Genomic DNA, 18,099 nt, shown 5'->3' with positions numbered 1-18,099 from the left:
GGAGACTCTTATCTCCAATAAACTACTCAGAAAAAGCCAGAAGTGACAGTATGGCTCAAATGTTAGAGTGCTAGCCTTCAGAATAAAGAGGCTCAAGGATAGCACCCAGGCCCTGAGTTCAAGCCCCAGGGCCAGAATACTGATGGATATACAATAGCCCATGTCATCTCAGTTTGCTCAGGACTTAACTGGTTTTAGCATTGAAGGTCTCATGTCCTGGGAATCCCATCAGTCCTGTGCAGAGGGACCATTGGCCATCCTAAATGTGAGTTTAGACTGACACGGGTATTGGTGACATGGAGATTAAGATAGGGAAAACTACAGTCGTAATTTTCCTAGCCAGCCTTCCAAGGAAACAGCTGATTCTACAACTATATCATCAATCTAGTGAAAAGTAATTTTAAATAAGAATTGAGTGGATGATAACAAATATCCTTCAAGTTCTACCCTCAGCTGGCTGCAGTGTCATTCCTGTCTCTTGAAATGTTAGCCCTCAGGCAGTAGAGACTAAGCTCCAGGAGCCCAGGGAGGGAGAAAATGACCTATTTCTCACTTCCGCTTTGGTCATCTTGATTCATGTGTTCGATTTGTAATCATTCCACAGAGAAAAGGCAAACCTTGCCGTCACCCTCTGCAATGACAAAGAGGAGATCATGGCCCAGGCTACCTTCGTGGACTATCCCAACTGGAATGTTGCCAGGCAGGATGGCTGGATTTCTGTGTTCCGTGAGATGGACAAAGACCTCCCATGCACAGTAAGATTTCCTCCCCCCTGCCCCTCCCACCTCTCCATACCTGTCAGAACAGCCTTAACCCGGAGGGGAAGACCTGGGTTTACAATGCTGTCATTTCAGCTCTTGGACTGAGAAGACCAAAATCCACAGAAAATATATGACAGTTCAAACTGATATGAGCTGGGGGTAGCAGCATAACCTAGGCAACCAGGTGCTGGCAAGGCTTGGCCCTTGCTCTGCTAATGAGAAATGGGAGCAAGGAATTCATGGAAGTGTCAGATGTTTGCATCCTGCTGTCTCTGAGGTTTTGTTAGGCTTTCAGGGCCTCTGTCACCTACACAGTTGCCCTTGTAATAATGACAACAGAGCCTTGGACTTAAGTCATATTCTTTGATTTGCAAGGTACCCTTGCAGAGTGTGACTTATCTGATGTCTTCTAGCTGCAGTTACATGACAACCTGTCAGTTCACTGGAATTAAGTCAGTAGTTTCTGAGAGTCCACCCTGGGTACTCTTTTTTTTTTCAATCCAGTTGTGGGGCTTGAACCCAGGGCCTGAATGCTGTCACTGAGCTTCTTTTGCCTAAGGCTGGCACTCTATCACTTAAGCCACAGCGCCACTCATGGCTTTTTCTGTGTGTATGGTACTGAATCGAATCCAGGGCTTCATGCATGCTAGGCAAGCAGTCTACCACTAAGCCACATTCTCAGCCCCAACCTGGGTACTCTTTTTTTTTTAATTTAATTTTATTTTATTTGTGAACATACTGTACAGAGGAGTTACAATTACATGGGCAGGATGTCCCTCCCCAACCTGGGTACTCTTGAGTGTGGTCTATGAGAGCTAGGCCAGGAACAGTCTCAGTTTCTGCCCTCATCTTTCACTAGTGTGTCCCAAGCGCCTTAATGTGAGGAGAAAGAGAAAATATTGATTGGATGCATGGATACTGGTGGCTGATACCTGTAATCCTAGCCATTCAAGAGGCTGAAATCTTGAGGACCCAGGTTTAAAGCCAGCCTGGTCAGACCAGTCCGTGAGACTAACAAAGAAACCAGAAGCAGAGGTATAGCTGGAGTGGTTCGCACGCACATGCACATGCACCCGCACGTGCACAGACACACATCTGTCATGGGAGTAAAGGAGTTAATACATTGAAAGTGCTTAAAATTCTGTCACTATGGTTTCAATCCACAAATCAAACTCATGACTGTTTCTAAGTCTCACACCATCCACCAGGAGTGATACTGGCACACAATGTGGGGTTGGTAATCCAAGGCTATCTAGAGAACTATAGTTGGATCTGAATTTGTGGTTCTCCATCTGAGGATTCCACCAGTTTCTCATAGAAAATGTTCAGAACAAATTGAGCATGTGCAGACTTTCTCCCCTATATAATACAGCATAACAACCATTTGCATAGCAATTATATCATATTTAGTTATTGTAAGCAATATAGACATATTTAAAATGTGTGGGAGGATTGCACAGGTTATATGCAAATTTTTTCCCTTGGAGGTACAAGGGATTGAATTTAGGACTTACTTTCTGGGCAAAGCACTCTCACTTAAGCCATGCCTCCAGCTTTATTGCTTTTGGTTTGTTTTTCCAGCTAAGACTTAGATTTCCCCTCCCCCCCCCCCCCGGCCCCAGGCCAACTTTGGGCCATCCTCCTACCTCTTCCTTCCAAATAGTTGTGATTATAGGTGATTATAGGTGTTACTCTGTTCTGACTTCAGTCGAGCATTTATGGATGGAACTGCAGAATTCCTGGAACCAATCCCCCAGTGAAACTGAGGGTTGACTGTATCCAGAAAAACAGGAGCTCAGACAGGTTGCTACTGTCCTGACAAATGTACAAGCACTGCCCCCTCTAGTCAATTACTTTGCATGAACTAAATTTTGGATTTGAAGATTTGCTTATGGACACAGTATTCTGCTATATGGATAGATAGAACTACACTACAATTTATTGTTTAAGCCAGTTAAACAGTCTTAACAAGTTATAGGATGATAAACTCTTAAAAGTAAGTATTTACTCTGAAAGGCTATTAGAATCTTGTTAACTTTGAGCTTTCAGTTCCCAGGTTTTCTGCATCCTAAGAGTAATATTGGATTCGGACTCTGGGAATGTTCAACAAAACAAGCCTTTCGATCCCTAACGTGACATCTGCCTTCCATCCTTCAATTTCATAACAGAATCTTTCCCTCTCTCATGTCCTGTGAATAGAGCAGCAGCTGCTGACTCAGGAGCCCTGGAGGGAGGGCGATTGTCTTTCAGTTAGCATAGACACCCTTGGAGACAAAATGATGGAGTTCATAATTGATTTCACTCCCCTGCAGGCTCTTCCCTGCCCACAGTGCACCTGTGAGGGCAGGAAGGAAGAGCACGGGTGCAGTAGCTTGCACCTCATTATGATCCCAGTTTTCTTAAATAATTCTCAGCTCTTAGGACAGAAGGCAACAGAAGGAGTTGTTATAGAGGACTCAAATGCCACCTGGATGTCTCATCCCTTAGACATGTGTCATCTCCAAATGCCTTTAGCACTGGGTCTGGCTGCCCTGGTCCCATCTCCTCATACTGGCTCTGTGCCAGGCAGTTTGCTGACTCAGTGTTTAATCTTTAGTCTTCCTTTTCTCCTGCAGCCTCTGAACACACTGTTCTTGCACCTGTTCGTGGCTGTTGATGAGTATTCCACTGGCTGCTGCAAAGAGATCATCAAGTGAGTACAGAACTTTGTTCATAGGGAGCATGGAAGAGGTGTTGTATACAGGTTTTTTTTCTTTTGTGCCAGTACTAAGGCTTGAACTCAAGGACTCAATGCTTTTGCTTGGCTATTCCAGTCACAGCTAGTGCTCTGCCATTTGAGATATGCCTCCAGTTCTCACAGTTTTGAAATACCATGTAATTCTTGTGGGGGGGGAGATTTATTTTGCTTACTGTTCATGATTAATAAAATTAACTTTTTAACAGCCACAATATTGCTATAAGAAAATCAGCTGAAATTCTATCAATCTACTTTTCCATATAGTTCATGTCTATCACTGCTATTATCTGTGGTTAACAGGTAGAAGAGTCACTCAAAGAAATGAATTTTTGAGAGGTAGCAGAAGAGAAAAGTGTTACAAATAGATGTTTTGTTTCCCCCAAATGGGTTTTCTCCATGTCATCCTTAGCAGTGTGTTATCATGGCAGGCTGCAGAAGCATCCTGAATAATAAGACACCAGGAAAGATGATTCCCTAGGGCCATTGAGTCCTAGTGACATGATCCTGACAGCCGGCACAGACTTTTTTTCTTTTTTTTGGGGGGGGAGGTGCTCAGCTTTCAAGTCACTTTGTAATGTCACACCAAACTATCCAGATGCCAGGTCAAAGGTTAATGTCAGCAGAAATCTGGTGTGCCGTGTGGACATGGTGCCCTTTATTCCCTGGACCTCCATGGCACAGAAAGCAAAGAAGCACTTTGCAATCCAAGAAAAACTGCCCTGGAAATGATCTGCATTCGCAGACAGAGAACAAAGGCGAACCTGTGGGTTTCTAGACACAGTTTTTCCAGTGGTGGCATTTGTCCCCATAAAGGGCAACCTGATGGGATTGCTCTGTTATTAACACCCACTCTTTCCTTGCCAGGACAGTGTTTAAGACCGTGCCAGAACTGCACTATATATTCCTAATAGTGCCATCCTTCATGAGTCTAGGTAAGGCCCCTGGCCACCTCCTCTCCCCATAACTGACATGGGGGACTCTGGTTCACAGTGCTACTCTTGGCAAGGGGGGAGAAGTGTAGTCTCCAGCTGTCAGTGTGTCATGTACATACCTGATTACAGCTATTCAAACATGATTTTGAGCTGGGCGCCAGTGGCTCATGCTTGTAATCTTAGCTACTTTGGAGGCTGAGATCTGAGGATCTCAATTCTAAGCCAGACCAGGCAGGGAAATCCATGGGACTCTTATCTAGAGTTCACCACAAAGAAGCCAGAAGTGGAGCTGTGGCTCAAAAGGTAGGGCACTAACCTTGAGCAAAAAAGCTCAGGGACAGTACCAGGCCCTGAGTTCAAGCTTCAGGACACACCACACACACAGACACAGAGACACAGACACAGAGACACAGACACAGACACAGACACACACACACACACACACACACACACACACACACACACACACACACGATTTTGAACAGAGATTACATTTTAGTCTGAAGTTTCCCAAAGCTATTCCTTGATCAAATGATGTCATGTTTTTCTTCCTTTGATTTAGGTTCAACTCTCATAACTGTTTTTGACCAAGTGGGCACCGTTCCGTCTCTGTCGTACAGTGAAGACTTTGCAGTATATATATGTTACAGGGAAAATCATTACCCCCAGCTACACATTCGCAGAGCCAGGTACAGTTGGATCAGTGTCTTAGTGCTCTTAAACCTAAGCTTGAGAACAGTTACTTTTATCAGTGTTGTTTTTCAATTTATTTTAATTTATTTTTATGTTTTGGGTGGCAGTAGGGGGTGGGGTTGAATTCAGGAATTCTACCACTTAAGTCTCAGCCAGTTCTTTCTTTTTAGTTTTTTCTTTCGTTTTAGTTATTTTTCAGATATATTCAATTATTTTCTCACACTTTTAATCCAGGCTGGCTTCAGATTACCATCATCCTACTTTTGCCTCTCAGATTGCCTCTGAGATTATAGGCATGAACCAACAAAGCCTGCAGGATTAGCTTGCTGATGGTCCTCATTTAGTTCTTGGTGGCTATAAAGCTATGCGTTTTCTACTAGAGGGTCCTAAAAACACAATCCTCACTTTCAAATCAAACAAACCTAAAAATGAATCTTCCTATTTAGTTTTCCCAGTAAAACTCACCTGTATTCTGACCCTTAGTGAATGAGGGTGTGATTAATCCCAAAGAGTGGTTTTTTTAAGCTGAATGTCTTCACCATCAGTAAGGCCCTCAAGTCTCTAAGTGACAAGTGGTGTTTTGAAAGATGGCCCCATTCTATCTCCCATCCTGCCAGGTCCCCTACCATGTGACCTTGCCACTCCTCCCATTAATGAGTGGGCTCTGTGTCCTTTCTTTAAATCTGGGGAGATTATGCCTGCTTTCATAGTGGATCATGGTAGAAGATGCTCTGGACCTTGCAAGGCTGGGACACTTCTGCTTGCTTCTTTGGGATATTTGCTCTGGAGGAAATGAGCGGTGTATAAGAAAGTAGTCTGAGCCAGGCACTAGTGGCTCATGCTGGTACTCTTAGCTACTCAGGAGGCTGAGCTCTGAAGATTACAGTTTAAAGCCAACCTGAGTAGGAAAATCTATGAGACTCTTATCTTCAATTAACCATCAAATCCTAGAAATGGAAGTGTGGCTCAAGTGGTAGAGTTGAACAAAATTGCTAACTGAGAATTCAAGGCCCTGAGTTTAAGATCTAGTCCTGGCACATAACAAAAAGGAAAGAAAGAGGTCTGATTGCCCTGAGAAGCTGTGCTGCAGAGTACATGGGTTGCCTCAGGCTTCAAGGGCTGAGAGCCTCTACACTTACATATAGGGATGTCGTAAACTCCTTACATAGTACAATCAATGTGTACTCTCATTGAAACTATTAAAGACTATGAAAACTAGAAAATTATTAAAGCTAGAAAAGAGAGAAAAGTATGGTAGAAGTTAGAGTCTCTAAAAGTGGCAGAAGATGCAGTAAAAGAATCTGATGGGAGTACCAAATAGACTGTTAGATTCTTTGTCTTGAGAAGGCTGTGCTCCTGAGTCACATGTCAATGTGTGGGTTTCAGAGTTTGCAGCCCAGACTGTCTCCTGCTGCCTGCATTGATGAGATATCGATGATACCTGTTCCAAAACCCATGAGATAGAGACAGATGCCAAGGAATGAGAGGGATTATTACTATAGGTCTGACAGGCAGTAAAAAGGTAAAAGGGAATGTTACAAACTAGTCTGCATCAACAAATCCAAAATTGTAGGTAAAATAGGTTCTTTAAAACCCCAAACTACTCAAACTTACTTAAGAAAAAATAACTTGAATACCTTTATATCAGTTGGGAGAAACATGTATCTGATATAGTTGTGATAGTGCATATCTATAATCCCAGTCCTCAGGAGATGATGCAGGAGGATCCTGCTCAGCTTGGGCTATGTAGTGCAAAACAAGCAGCAGCAACAACAATTGCATCTGTACTTAACATGTATGGCTTTACATAGCATTTGCGTTGTATTAAATTAATCTTGAATTGATTTAAAGCACACAGAAGAATACATGTAGGTTATAAGAAATACATGGTATCTTAGAGTTGGCATCCTCAGACTTCTTTTTTGAGAGGGTTCTAGACCTAATCTTCTATGGTTATGGAAAGATAACTATGCTTGTAGATATACATACATATACATTGTATATAGATATGCATACACATACATGCTTATATGTATGTGCATAGTATTTTCATATGTCCTGTTAAGAAATTAGGGCAGGCATGCAGAATTCAAGAGTTAATGAGGTCATGAAGACTTCTCCTCACATTTTGATGGAAGGCCCCTGGAGAAACCAGGCAATGTGTAACACAATCAAGATCCCCTCTAGGGAGCCATTAAGGTCAGAGTGTGAATTTGTGAGGGTGAAGGTGAAAACAGTGATGACTACAAGAAGTTAGTAATGCCAGGAACATGAATATCTTCTGAGGAAAGCCACAGGCAGTGAGCAGATCCAGCCCAAGAGGCAAAATAGACTTTGAATCAGCAAGGCTGTAGCAGTACCCACTCCCTTTGGTGATTACATCACATGCCAAGTACACTGGATGCCAGACATGAATCTACAAAATGTATGTTTTCCCTGATACATTTGTGCTTTGCTTTGGTCCACTTCCTTTCCATGCCCTCCTTTCATCCTTTTGGGATGGAAATGCTTACTCTGTGCAATTGTATGATGGAAGCCTTTAGTTTTCATTTAAATTCCACTTGTTGTGCACAGCTAAAAGTTTCCCTTGAGTCTCAGAGTAAACTTTGAACTTGGCCTTCGAACAATGCTGGAACTGCTAAAAGTCTATGAGGACTCTCAATGATGGGCTGGATGTATTTTGCATTATATAAGATAAACATGAGCTTTCACTGTGGTAAATAGCCTAGTATATATATATCAGGTACTTTGTATGCTATTTTTTTTCCTGTAGTGTAGATGCTTAAACATGGAATTTCTGCATAATATCCAGAATTTCAAATAAGTACTAACATTTACAAAATAGTATTAAACATTCAAACAGAATATCATGTCAATGATATTCTAACCAGCAGAGCTCTATTTCTATACACTCTCATCAAAGCTGGATATTTTCATTAGGCTAGGGACTAAATATCTATGAAAATAGTCAAATCCAAGGCTTCATGCATGAAGTTCTACTATTGAACTACAATCTCAACCTTTGGAGATTTTTTTCAGCTATTGAAATTGTTCCTAATTGGTTAGACCAAATTAATGCTTTGTCATTTTAAATAGAGTCTGTGTGGGTTTGAGTGCCATTGTACAGTTCCATGTAAATTAACAGAATACTTGAACTTAAGGTAGTTTGAAGTTCAGAAGATGTCCTGATGGATGATTAAATATGTCCACAACATGGACAGTACTTTGTGTGTGTTGGGGAGCTACAGTTGAAGGAGATACCTTTCTGATGGCATTTTCTGACGGCACAATTTGGAATTTGGTAGTTACTGTTGTCTTGAGAAACATTAAGACGTAAATACTTTCAGCATAGCTACTCAGCAAGACAATATTGCAATAGAATGCTTGTTTATAAATCTAATCCTGAATGTGACATGAACAGAAGCAGTTTTTGATGACTTCTTATTTGTTTTGCTTTGTGGCCCATGTTGGCTTCAAACTTTGGACCCTCTTGCTTTTGCCTCCCAAGTGCTAAAATTACACACCAGATATTTCACTTTTTAGTAAAGTGACCTTTGTTAATTTGCTCAGATACCTAATTTGTCCTTCAGGATGTAAGTTACTAAAGAAAAAAGATTAAGATGTACTCAACCCAGAGCCTCCTTCCTTCTCTTGCTTGCTCTTCTTCTCCTACTTCTTCTCTTTCCTTCTTTTTTTGCTCTGTCTCTCACATGAAATCTTAGTGGTATGGCTTATGACTTACCAGTGAACAAAGATGAGATTCTTCAACCTGAGATCTTGTTCATACTACTTTCCTTTGGCTAAATATCTGTTCCTCTAGATGTCAGAAATTCTGGAAGGAGCAAATCCCAGAGTATTTCTGATGCAAAGAGATGAAAGTTGGTAAGGAATAAGGAAGGGACATTTATAAAAAGAGAAATATATAGTAATGAATTCAGGTGGAAGATTTGACACGTGTGTGTGTGTGTGTGTGTGTGTGTGTGTGTGTGTGTGTGTGTGTGTGTGTGTGTGTGTGTGTGTGTGTGTGTGGTACTGGGGCTTGAACTCAGGTCTCAAACTCTACTCTCATTTGGCTTTTTCATGGAAGGCTAGTATTTTACCACTTGAACCACACCTCCACTTCCAGTTCTTTCTGGTTAATTGGAGATGAGTCTCATAAATTTTTCTGCCATAGATTACTTTGAACCAGGGTCTTCAGATCTCAGCCTCCTAAGTAGCTAGGTATAAGCTACCAGTGTCCAGATGAATTGTGACATTTTGACAGTACCTTTGCTTGTAGGAGCTGGAGAAATGTGACACATTTTTAAATGACCTTTCTCCAAAATATTTAGCTTGGAGTTTTGATACTTGTGGATAGCAAATTTTGCCTATCTTAAAATTTATGTAGCTCCTTTTTTCCTACTTCTAACACTGGGAACATGAAGAAATTGCAGAACATCCTATAGGCATAGCCCTGCTCCTCTTAGGCAGCCTCATGATTCTCATTTCCCCCACAATTATTTTTTGACATCTGTTTCATCAGTAGTTACTTGCACTGATAATTAATGGTGAGGAACACAATTCTTAAGATATTAAACCAGTGTAGGGCTGGGGGATGTAATTATCCTTCAGCCATTTAACTAGCAACATATTCAGAGCCAATGAATTAACATCGTAATCCCCTGTCCCATTTCTTTGATTTACCCATGTGGAAAATTATGCTGTAATCTGCCCCTCTACTTAGACAGTAATTAATGAAGTTACTCTTCTATGTTTTCATTATAGCTGAAACAAAAAGCATAGCTGATTCTGTGTATACCTTAAAACATCTACAGTTGGCTTAATTAATCATCAGTGGTGGATTTGAGAAGTTCATAGATTGAGATTGGCATGGTTTTTCTGAGGGCAATCTCTTTTTTAAGTTCTCATGGGGTTGGGAGGAGACTCACTCAGCCAAGGAAAGGATTATATATTGTCAGGCAGTCTTGTAGAATAACTAAATTTACCTTCATGGAATGCTGCTTCCCACCTCCTCCCCATAGCAGTGATTAATCTTGGCTCAAGCTTATTGCTTTTTAAAGATGAAAGAAAAATTAGTTCTTTACAAAAAGCAAGGCATTCAGAGGCTCCCAACACAAAAGAAATGATAAATGTTTAAGGAAATGGAAATGCTAATTACTCTGATTTGATCATTACACATGTGTACATATATCAAATGACCACACTTTACCCCCATCAATATGCATAATTATTATGCCAGTGAAAAAAATCTTAAATGTAAGAAATAAAAAATTAGTTAAAACATAAGATCGGTGCTTTTCAACTTTCACTTATTAAGGCAATTAGTTTTATGAAACATCTGACAGGCTCATTCTTTTTAAAAATCCACTTACATTTAACTGTTGAGCAATTTTTTAGGAGTGAGTTTTTTTAATGTCCAAGTTATAAATAGCCTAAACTATTCCAAAAGAAAGAGTGGAACAATTACAGAATTTCATCAGTGATCTCACACCAATGGTGAGTTTGGTGGGTGATCTAACTGGAGCAGTAGAGCCAAGATGAGCACTTGGGTCAGGTCCTGGTGGTAGAGATAGAAGGGCCTCTAGCCTGGCACACATTTGAAGTCATTCAAAACCTGAGGAAAGTTTGAGTTTAAAATCGTCTCTGGCTGGGCCCTCATAGCTCACACCTGTAATGCTAGCTACTCGGGAGGCTGAGTTCTGAGGATCACAGTTTGAAATCAGCCCTGGCAGGAAAGTCCATGAAACTGTTACCTCCAATTAACCACCAAAACCAGAATTGGAGTTGTATGACTCAAGTGGTAGAGCACTAGCTTTGAGTACAAAAGCTCAGGTCCTGAGTTCAGCCCCAGAAACAGCACACAAATTAAAAAAAATCTTCCGTAGCCTTTAAAATTATGGTACTTCCCAAGGAATGGAAACTGTGGCATTTAAAACTCTATAAAGATCTAAAATAAGAGTATGTAGTATAGAAATGATGAATTTGGTTTCCTAAAGAAAACCACTAGAGGTCACTAGAGATCTTGGAAAGTAAAGGTGCTTTGTTTTCTGCTTCTGAATAAAACGACAAATCTATTGGTGCTTCCCCTAAGTTCTGTTACCCCCATGTGAAGAGAGTGCTCATTGTAAGGGTCTGGCTTGACCAGAAAACAATGAATTTTTTTAAAACATTACACTGGATTTACTATACATTTTTCTTCCATTGTTGATTTCTTAAATGTGTGTGTGCACACACATTTCATCTATTTCTGGCATTTCAAGTGACAACAGAATCACTTCTTCAGCACTACATTTTTAAAGGATGGTTAAAACGCAAATCCTCTCTAGTTATGGGAAATGCTATCAGACGGAAGAGAGGACACGCTGCAGTATTCTGATGTGAAGGTGGTCTTTCACTGCTGTCTTTACAAACCTTAAGGATGAACCTCCCATTTGCGAATTTTCAGTGGTGTTTTTGCTGGCCAGGACATCATGTGCATCTCTCCCATACTAGAGAAATCATCCTTTCACGTTTTCCTTGAGGGTAGTAATTACATGGCAGAGCAGTTGGGATGCTGTGGTAAGGCAGTTTGAGGATCTGTTTGCCACTGAGAAACCCTGCCAGGGTGCTAGAGAAAGTTCTATGGGTTTCACAGCAGCACAATGCACCTGAAAATGCAAAGTGACATCATGAACGTGATGATCTGCTTTTCTGTTTCTATCTCCTCTCCCCACCTTCCACGAAGCCAGGGAGAACCACCAACCAGGTCACCTTTCATTTTGCCATATTCTGAGTTTAGCTGACACCCATCTTCCAAAGCGAGCTGTTAATTTTGAGATTTGGATTCAACTCTGTTTTTATCTGGCACAGTTTTCAGAGTCCGGTGGACATTTGGATAATTGAGTGAATGTAGTAAGAAGTCTTCATAGTATAGACCTTTAAACAAATAAAATAGTCCATCATTGATTACATGGCCATCTGAATGGAAGACATGCTTTTCTCTCAAGAGGATTGGGTTATTTCCTTCCTACTTTGTACTGGTGAATTACAGTAGTCATTGTTGTCAGAACTCTGTAATGTTGTAAGTAGCAGGTATATGCCTGGTCCTGCAGTGCCAAATTCACAATGACAGGTGGCTGTCCTCACCTGCCATTCCCAGGCCACGCTCGCTGCTTCTGAGAGCTCACATTTAAACATTTTATTGCATGGATGGTTTTCTGTAGCTAGGTGTTTTGTTTCTGTGAGGCTGGACCTTGTCATAAGCCATTTGAGACTTCGAGGGTGATGTCATACTTTATCATTAGCACTTGGGCTGATGCAAGATCATAAATTATCAATTGCCCCAAGGAATGCATTTAACTGAACAAGTCCTGCTCTAACCATTTTGGAAAAGGGCTTAAGGGAGAGACTTCAGAACACCGTGATTTGGATGTTTTCTTCTTGTTTTCCCCAGAAGAACTGATATTGATGTCTGAGTATGCACAAGTGTGTTAATACGAGTTCCTGATTTTGATATCTGTAGAACAGTACTTTTTTGTGTGTGAAAGTCATATAAGTAAAGTTGATTGGGAAGTATTTTGTGTGGTTGCTATCTTGATCCACTTAAAATAATTACGATATTGAAGTATTGTCCCATTGTGTAAAATAATTATGTCTGTTAATAAGCATTGATGCAGGTTTTGATTTTCAGTGGAAGGCTAAAAAATGGACTTGTTGGCTATTCTTCTCTAGAATTATATTTTAACATCAGGAATTCATTTTACAGAGAAAAACCATGTGAAGGCAGTTAACTGTTCCTGGGAGGGAGTCTTCTAGTCTCTTTCAGCTAAAATTCTGAGGTCTCCTGTGGAGAATAGATAATTACTGAGTGCTTACTGTGTGCAGAGTAGGTTTAAATGAATCATCATTTGGAGCACGGAATTGTATTCTCCCAACTACCCTTGCTCCCCCCATACCCCTTTGTAGATGGGAAAACCAAAGTTTACTCTTGAAGTTTAACTGCTGGTTTCTCAGTGGTAGAATCAGAAGGCTAGAAAGCCCATGGAGCCACCAGTGTGGGACTGTGAGTACCAACTTTCCAGATATACCTCTTGGGTCTTAGCAATCACATCCTCTTTGGATAGTGTATTTGGGCCCTTGGCCAGGTTTTATGTGTGGTTAGGGCCCTGTCCTGTGGCTGTTGCTGCTATTATGCATGGTACAGAGATCCTCCTATGCCCTATCAGAAAACACATACACATACACACTCATCATCATCATCATCATCATCATCATCTCCTGTGATTGGAAAGATGTAGCACACCTTGTCTATGGCAAATTAACACTAGATAATATGCATCCAGTGATGATGCCAACGTTGAGTTCTTGGGAAGAAGACTGAAGTATGGAGTGGGGTGAGGCTTAAAGGATGCTAGCATGTGGAATAGCAAAACTGAAGTATGGGGTGGGGTGAGGCTTAAAGGATGCTAGCATGTAGAATAGCAAAGGAGTCACAGTACTGATGAATAGAGACAAGATAGGAAGAAGATGAAGTCCCTTTCTAGGGTTAGTAGGTAGATCAGTTTGTGTAATGGCAAAAGGGTGGGAACATGGAGGCAAAGGACTTTGTGCTCCTCACAGAAACAGAAGAGAACATGCAGATATTTTTAACTAAGGGAGCAAGATGAGAAAAACAGGATTGTAAATTAGTGATGGCAGGTGGACTGACATTGCATGTGCCTGCCAATGGGAAGCCAGCACAGTGATTGAACCCTCTGTAGTAAGAACTCTCTCAGTCCACCTGCTGATTGCAGATGTCCTTTAATTGCTCTATTGGCCCTTTCTACCTATGTAATAATTATGACAGTACAAATAACACTAAGACATATTCCTACCTTCATAGTTACTATTTCCAGGACCAACAAGGAAACAGTGATAGAGACGTTAAGAGAGTCACACTCTCTGGCAAAGGCAGGATCCTGGCCAAGGTAGAATGACTCCTTAGCTCAAGTCGTAATCAGGTCACCCTGATGGAGCCTCTGTGTACCCAGCCACAGATGACCATTGAGAAAAATTCTCAGAGTGACATACCTACAAAACTACATGCACCAGTGGTCAAGGATAGTGTTTAAAGTGCAGCTATCCTCTAAAAGTATAGTTGTCTCTGGCTCCCTGTTTCAGCTTCACTCCAGGGAATATGACTCATGGCCAGAACCTAGGTGACAGTAAAAATAACAATGATTCTGGCTGTCTAGATAGGGACCCCTGTGTCTCTCTTTCCCAAGAATATTGACAAGAGATTAATGATTAGATGGATAACAATGAGATAGATTTTTCCAGGATAGTGAGCAGGGCTTTGTTACCTCCACTAACATTTCTCCCTTCACAAGAATGTAGAGATGTCTTAGGGATGAGGTTAAATATGACATTTTAAAAACATTGAGTTTTTAAAAAAAATTTATAGTAAGAGGATTCTGGACAATATCATAAAAATAGTGACCCTTGCAACATATGGGAAATGTTGGTTTATGGATGACATATGTTGCCCAACATTCCACCAGCCCACCGCCAACATGCCAGTTGTGTTCTCTCTTCCTGAATGGCCCACCTCTGTCTAGGTCTCAGCAGAGATTCCTCTCTTCTTCATTCAGGTCACATCTCACATGTCTCTAGTCACAGGTCTTCCCTGACCGCCTGACTGTGTCATTCTTCATCCCAAGGTACATGTCATGATTGGAAATGTTGAAAATGATTAAAATGCATTTCAATTTTATTGTCCCTTTTTCCCATATCTCTGGTACTTAGACCTGGGACTGGCACATGGTAGATGCTCCACTGAGGGGGAAAAATGATGAAAGCAACACCAAATTAAAGCCTTTCTGTCAAAAACAGGGTGGAAGACCATGATGACCTCATGCCAATATTTATGCGCTATGACAATATTCTGAAGGAAACGTATGGTGAATACTTCCTCGCTGAACTAATAGAGGCTCAAGATGAAGAGAATCATGCTGCTGTGTGTGAGGTTGGTAACAGATCTCCAGGGGGAGACACTTAGTGAGAAACCAGAGGATGGATTTTGTTTAACTTATTTATTGGTTACTTATTTATTTATTTATTTTTGCTTTTACATCATCTTTCTTCTCAGAGCCAACCTGCCTGAGTAGTAATCCCCTCCCTCACTTCAAACTATCGTAGGAGTCCTATTCCTTCTTACATGTACCAAAACACATACTCAACAATGAGTTCTGGGTTGCAAAAGAGGATTTACTGTTTGAACCTGTGCTGATTTTTTTTAACTTTGTGTTTTAATATAATTTCACACCTACAGAAAATCTATGAGTACGTAGATTCCCTAAATGGTAATCTTTTCTCTCACTTGCTGTATCCACCTCTTGCTTCCTGCCTTTATTTACATATGTATTTCTCAGAACCATTCCAAAGTTGCAGAATAATGCCCCCTTTATGTTTTCTAAAATCAGGAATGATTTCTTGTGTAACTTGTAACTTACAATACTGTCATTAAAGTCAAACAATTATGATTTCTACCATGGTATTACTTCATTTCTAGAACTTGTTCAAGTGTGTGTGTGTGTGTGTGTGTGTGTGTGTGTGTGTGTGTGTGTGCGTGCTGACTCTGGGGCTTGAACTTATGACCTGGGTGCTGTCCCTGAACTTTTTAGCTCAAGGCTAGCATGCTACTATTTGAGCCACAGCTTCATTTCCAGCTTTTTGCGGTTAATTACTTTTCCCTCCTGGGCTGACATTGAACTGTGATCTTCAAATGTCAGCCTCCTGAGTAGCTGGGATTACAGGCGTGAGCCACTGGTGCCCAGCCTAACTTTTAAAAGTCATAAGGCTGGGCCTTTGGGTACCAAAAGATAAACCCACATGCCTTGGTTTGGAAACTCAGAGGCCCATATTTTATGAAGAGACAGAAAAGAGCTGACAAGCTAGCCAGCCTTAGTGTAAGAAAGTCACCCACAGACCCTGGGTGGCTCATGTGAGCCGCTCCAGAATTCTCATGACCTGTGATAATTTTCCACCCACCCTGGAAGCACTTGCTGATGGATGTTCCTCCCTCACACAATTCTGGCTACATGGAGGCCCCTTCTATGCATTAATAACTAAAATAACTAAATAATAATAATAAATAAAATAACTAAAACCTAATTCACATAGCTAAGGTAAGCTAAAAACTGAGGTATATCTAGGCAGGTATTGTTGATTTGCTAAAAATAGACCTTTCTGTAAAACAACATGATAGCATTCTATCTTGTAAGCTTCAGTGTTCTTAGGAGTTAAAAATGATGAATATGGATATTTGTGGGGGATGCTAGAAGTCTGTCTGAAAATTGGCAGCTTAAAGTCATTAGGGTACAGTATTAGAATAGGTATGGCTGTAACAAATGAGATCTTTTTTACATGTACATGGGCAATATGAGGAAAGTGTCTGAAAGCAATGGTGACTGGGTTCCACACTAACATTTCTGACCTAATAGATCTAGCAGGAGAAAGTCTGTGAAGCTGAATTTATCAGTTCCAGGGTGATGTTGCTGTCCGAGGGGCCATACTAGAGAACTTTTTGTGAAGGAGTAAAGGCTCCTGGTTACTGGAAGAGTGCTCACTGACTTGTTTACTTATATACTTGCTAAGTTTTTGAGACCAACCAGGAGAAAGGAAAGCAGTGAACTTGTGAGCTCAGATGTTTTCTTTTCATCCATGAGAAATAGAGGGACCATACTTCAGAAAAGTCTTTCTTATATAAGCTTGGACTAAAATTTGCCTCTGACAATAAGATAATCTTATTTTGAATGCCTTGACTATCTATTCATTCATAGAAGCCCAGGGTTCAAAAACCACAGTTTTTGTTTTCAATAGATATTTGACTTTCATTTAAAAAAGAAGGGCTTTCACAGTGTAACCCCTGCTTTCACTGTATTTGTTGGTATAATTTGTGGAGGGGAAGGGGAAAAACAAATCGTTTAAATAGAGATACAGGTGGACCCATTGTAACAATGAGATGTACAAGTCGTTATGTCGAAAACGAACTTTACAACTTTGGTGGGGGGGGCCACAGGGAGGATTGGGTGGGAGGGCGGGGGGAGGATGGGAGGGGATGGGATGGGGAAACAAAGGAGGAGGCTACAATGCTTGATAAGAAATGTACTTATTATCTTGTGCATGTAATTGTAACCCCTCTGTACAGTATTTTCACAATAAAAAAAGAAGGGCTTTGTGCTGAAAGAAAGCATTAAAAGGTAGAGAATTAGCCATTTTATTTGATGTTTTTCTAAAATAAAGATGCTGTACAGAGGGGTTATAGTTACGTGAGTAAGGCAATATGTACATAACTTGTCAGTCATTGTCACCCTTCCCTTCCTTATTGTTGTCCCACAATCCTTCTCCTCCCCTACCTCCCACAGTCCTCTCTACCCACCTCATTCCCCCCAAATGTACCATGTGATTTTTTTTTTGTTGTTTCCTTTGTATGTTCTTTCCCCTATGGCATATTCCCTATTGTCACTGTACTTGATTTTGGGTATCCTGCATCTTGTATATACAGATGTCTAATCTGGGGAGGTGAAGGGGAATAACAAAAAGCTGAAACAAGGACACAGGATGACCCATTGCAACAAGGATACACACAGGACAGTATATATAGGATGTTTTATTAAAGGGGTTTCTCATTCTTCATACACTCATTTCTCATTTGTGAAAACTGTAAGATCTACTTAAATGACCACTCTTCTTGAGACTTGAAATCAAATGTTCTCTTATGTGGATAACAGGAGCAGCTTTAAGCTGCTTCTATTTATTTATTTATTTATTTATTTATTTATTTATTTATTTACTTATTTACTTATTTACTTATTTATGCCAGTCATGGGGCCTGAACTCTGGGCCTGGGTGCTGTCCCTCAGCTCTTCAGCTCAAGGCTAGTGCTCTACCACTGGAGCCACAGCGCCACTTCCAGCTTTTTTTGCTTATGTGGTGCTGAGGAATCAAACCCAAGACC

The 18,099-nt window shown here is 40.8% G+C and overlaps 1 protein-coding gene and 1 pseudogene across 4 annotated transcripts in view; one reads left to right on the top strand and one right to left on the bottom strand.

Moving 5' to 3' along the window:
• Positions 1-18,099, top strand: part of Cfap61 (cilia and flagella associated protein 61) — a 236,683-nt gene that overhangs the window by 14,176 nt on the left and 204,408 nt on the right. For all 4 annotated transcript variants that reach the window (XR_011368711.1, XM_070006664.1, XM_070006665.1 and 1 more), the window contains exons 3-7: positions 605-755; positions 3,377-3,453; positions 4,363-4,430; positions 4,993-5,119; positions 14,973-15,105. Coding sequence is in view for 3 of the 4 variants with exons in the window: in XM_070006664.1 (XP_069862765.1) it covers positions 605-755; positions 3,377-3,453; positions 4,363-4,430; positions 4,993-5,119; positions 14,973-15,105 (556 nt within the window). In the remaining variant the exon portion in view is untranslated. The remainder of the gene's footprint in view (positions 1-604; positions 756-3,376; positions 3,454-4,362; positions 4,431-4,992; positions 5,120-14,972; positions 15,106-18,099) is intronic.
• Positions 15,283-15,402, bottom strand: LOC138817392 (small nucleolar RNA SNORA40; annotated as a pseudogene).

Source organism: Dipodomys merriami, unplaced genomic scaffold (genome assembly GCF_024711535.1).
Source record: "Dipodomys merriami isolate MVZ:Mamm:240054 unplaced genomic scaffold, mDipMer1.0.p SCAF_7, whole genome shotgun sequence".
Classification (NCBI taxonomy): Eukaryota; Metazoa; Chordata; class Mammalia; order Rodentia; family Heteromyidae; genus Dipodomys; species Dipodomys merriami.
The sequence above is the reverse complement of the archived record's forward strand: the minus strand, read 5'-3'. Positions and strand labels throughout refer to the sequence as shown.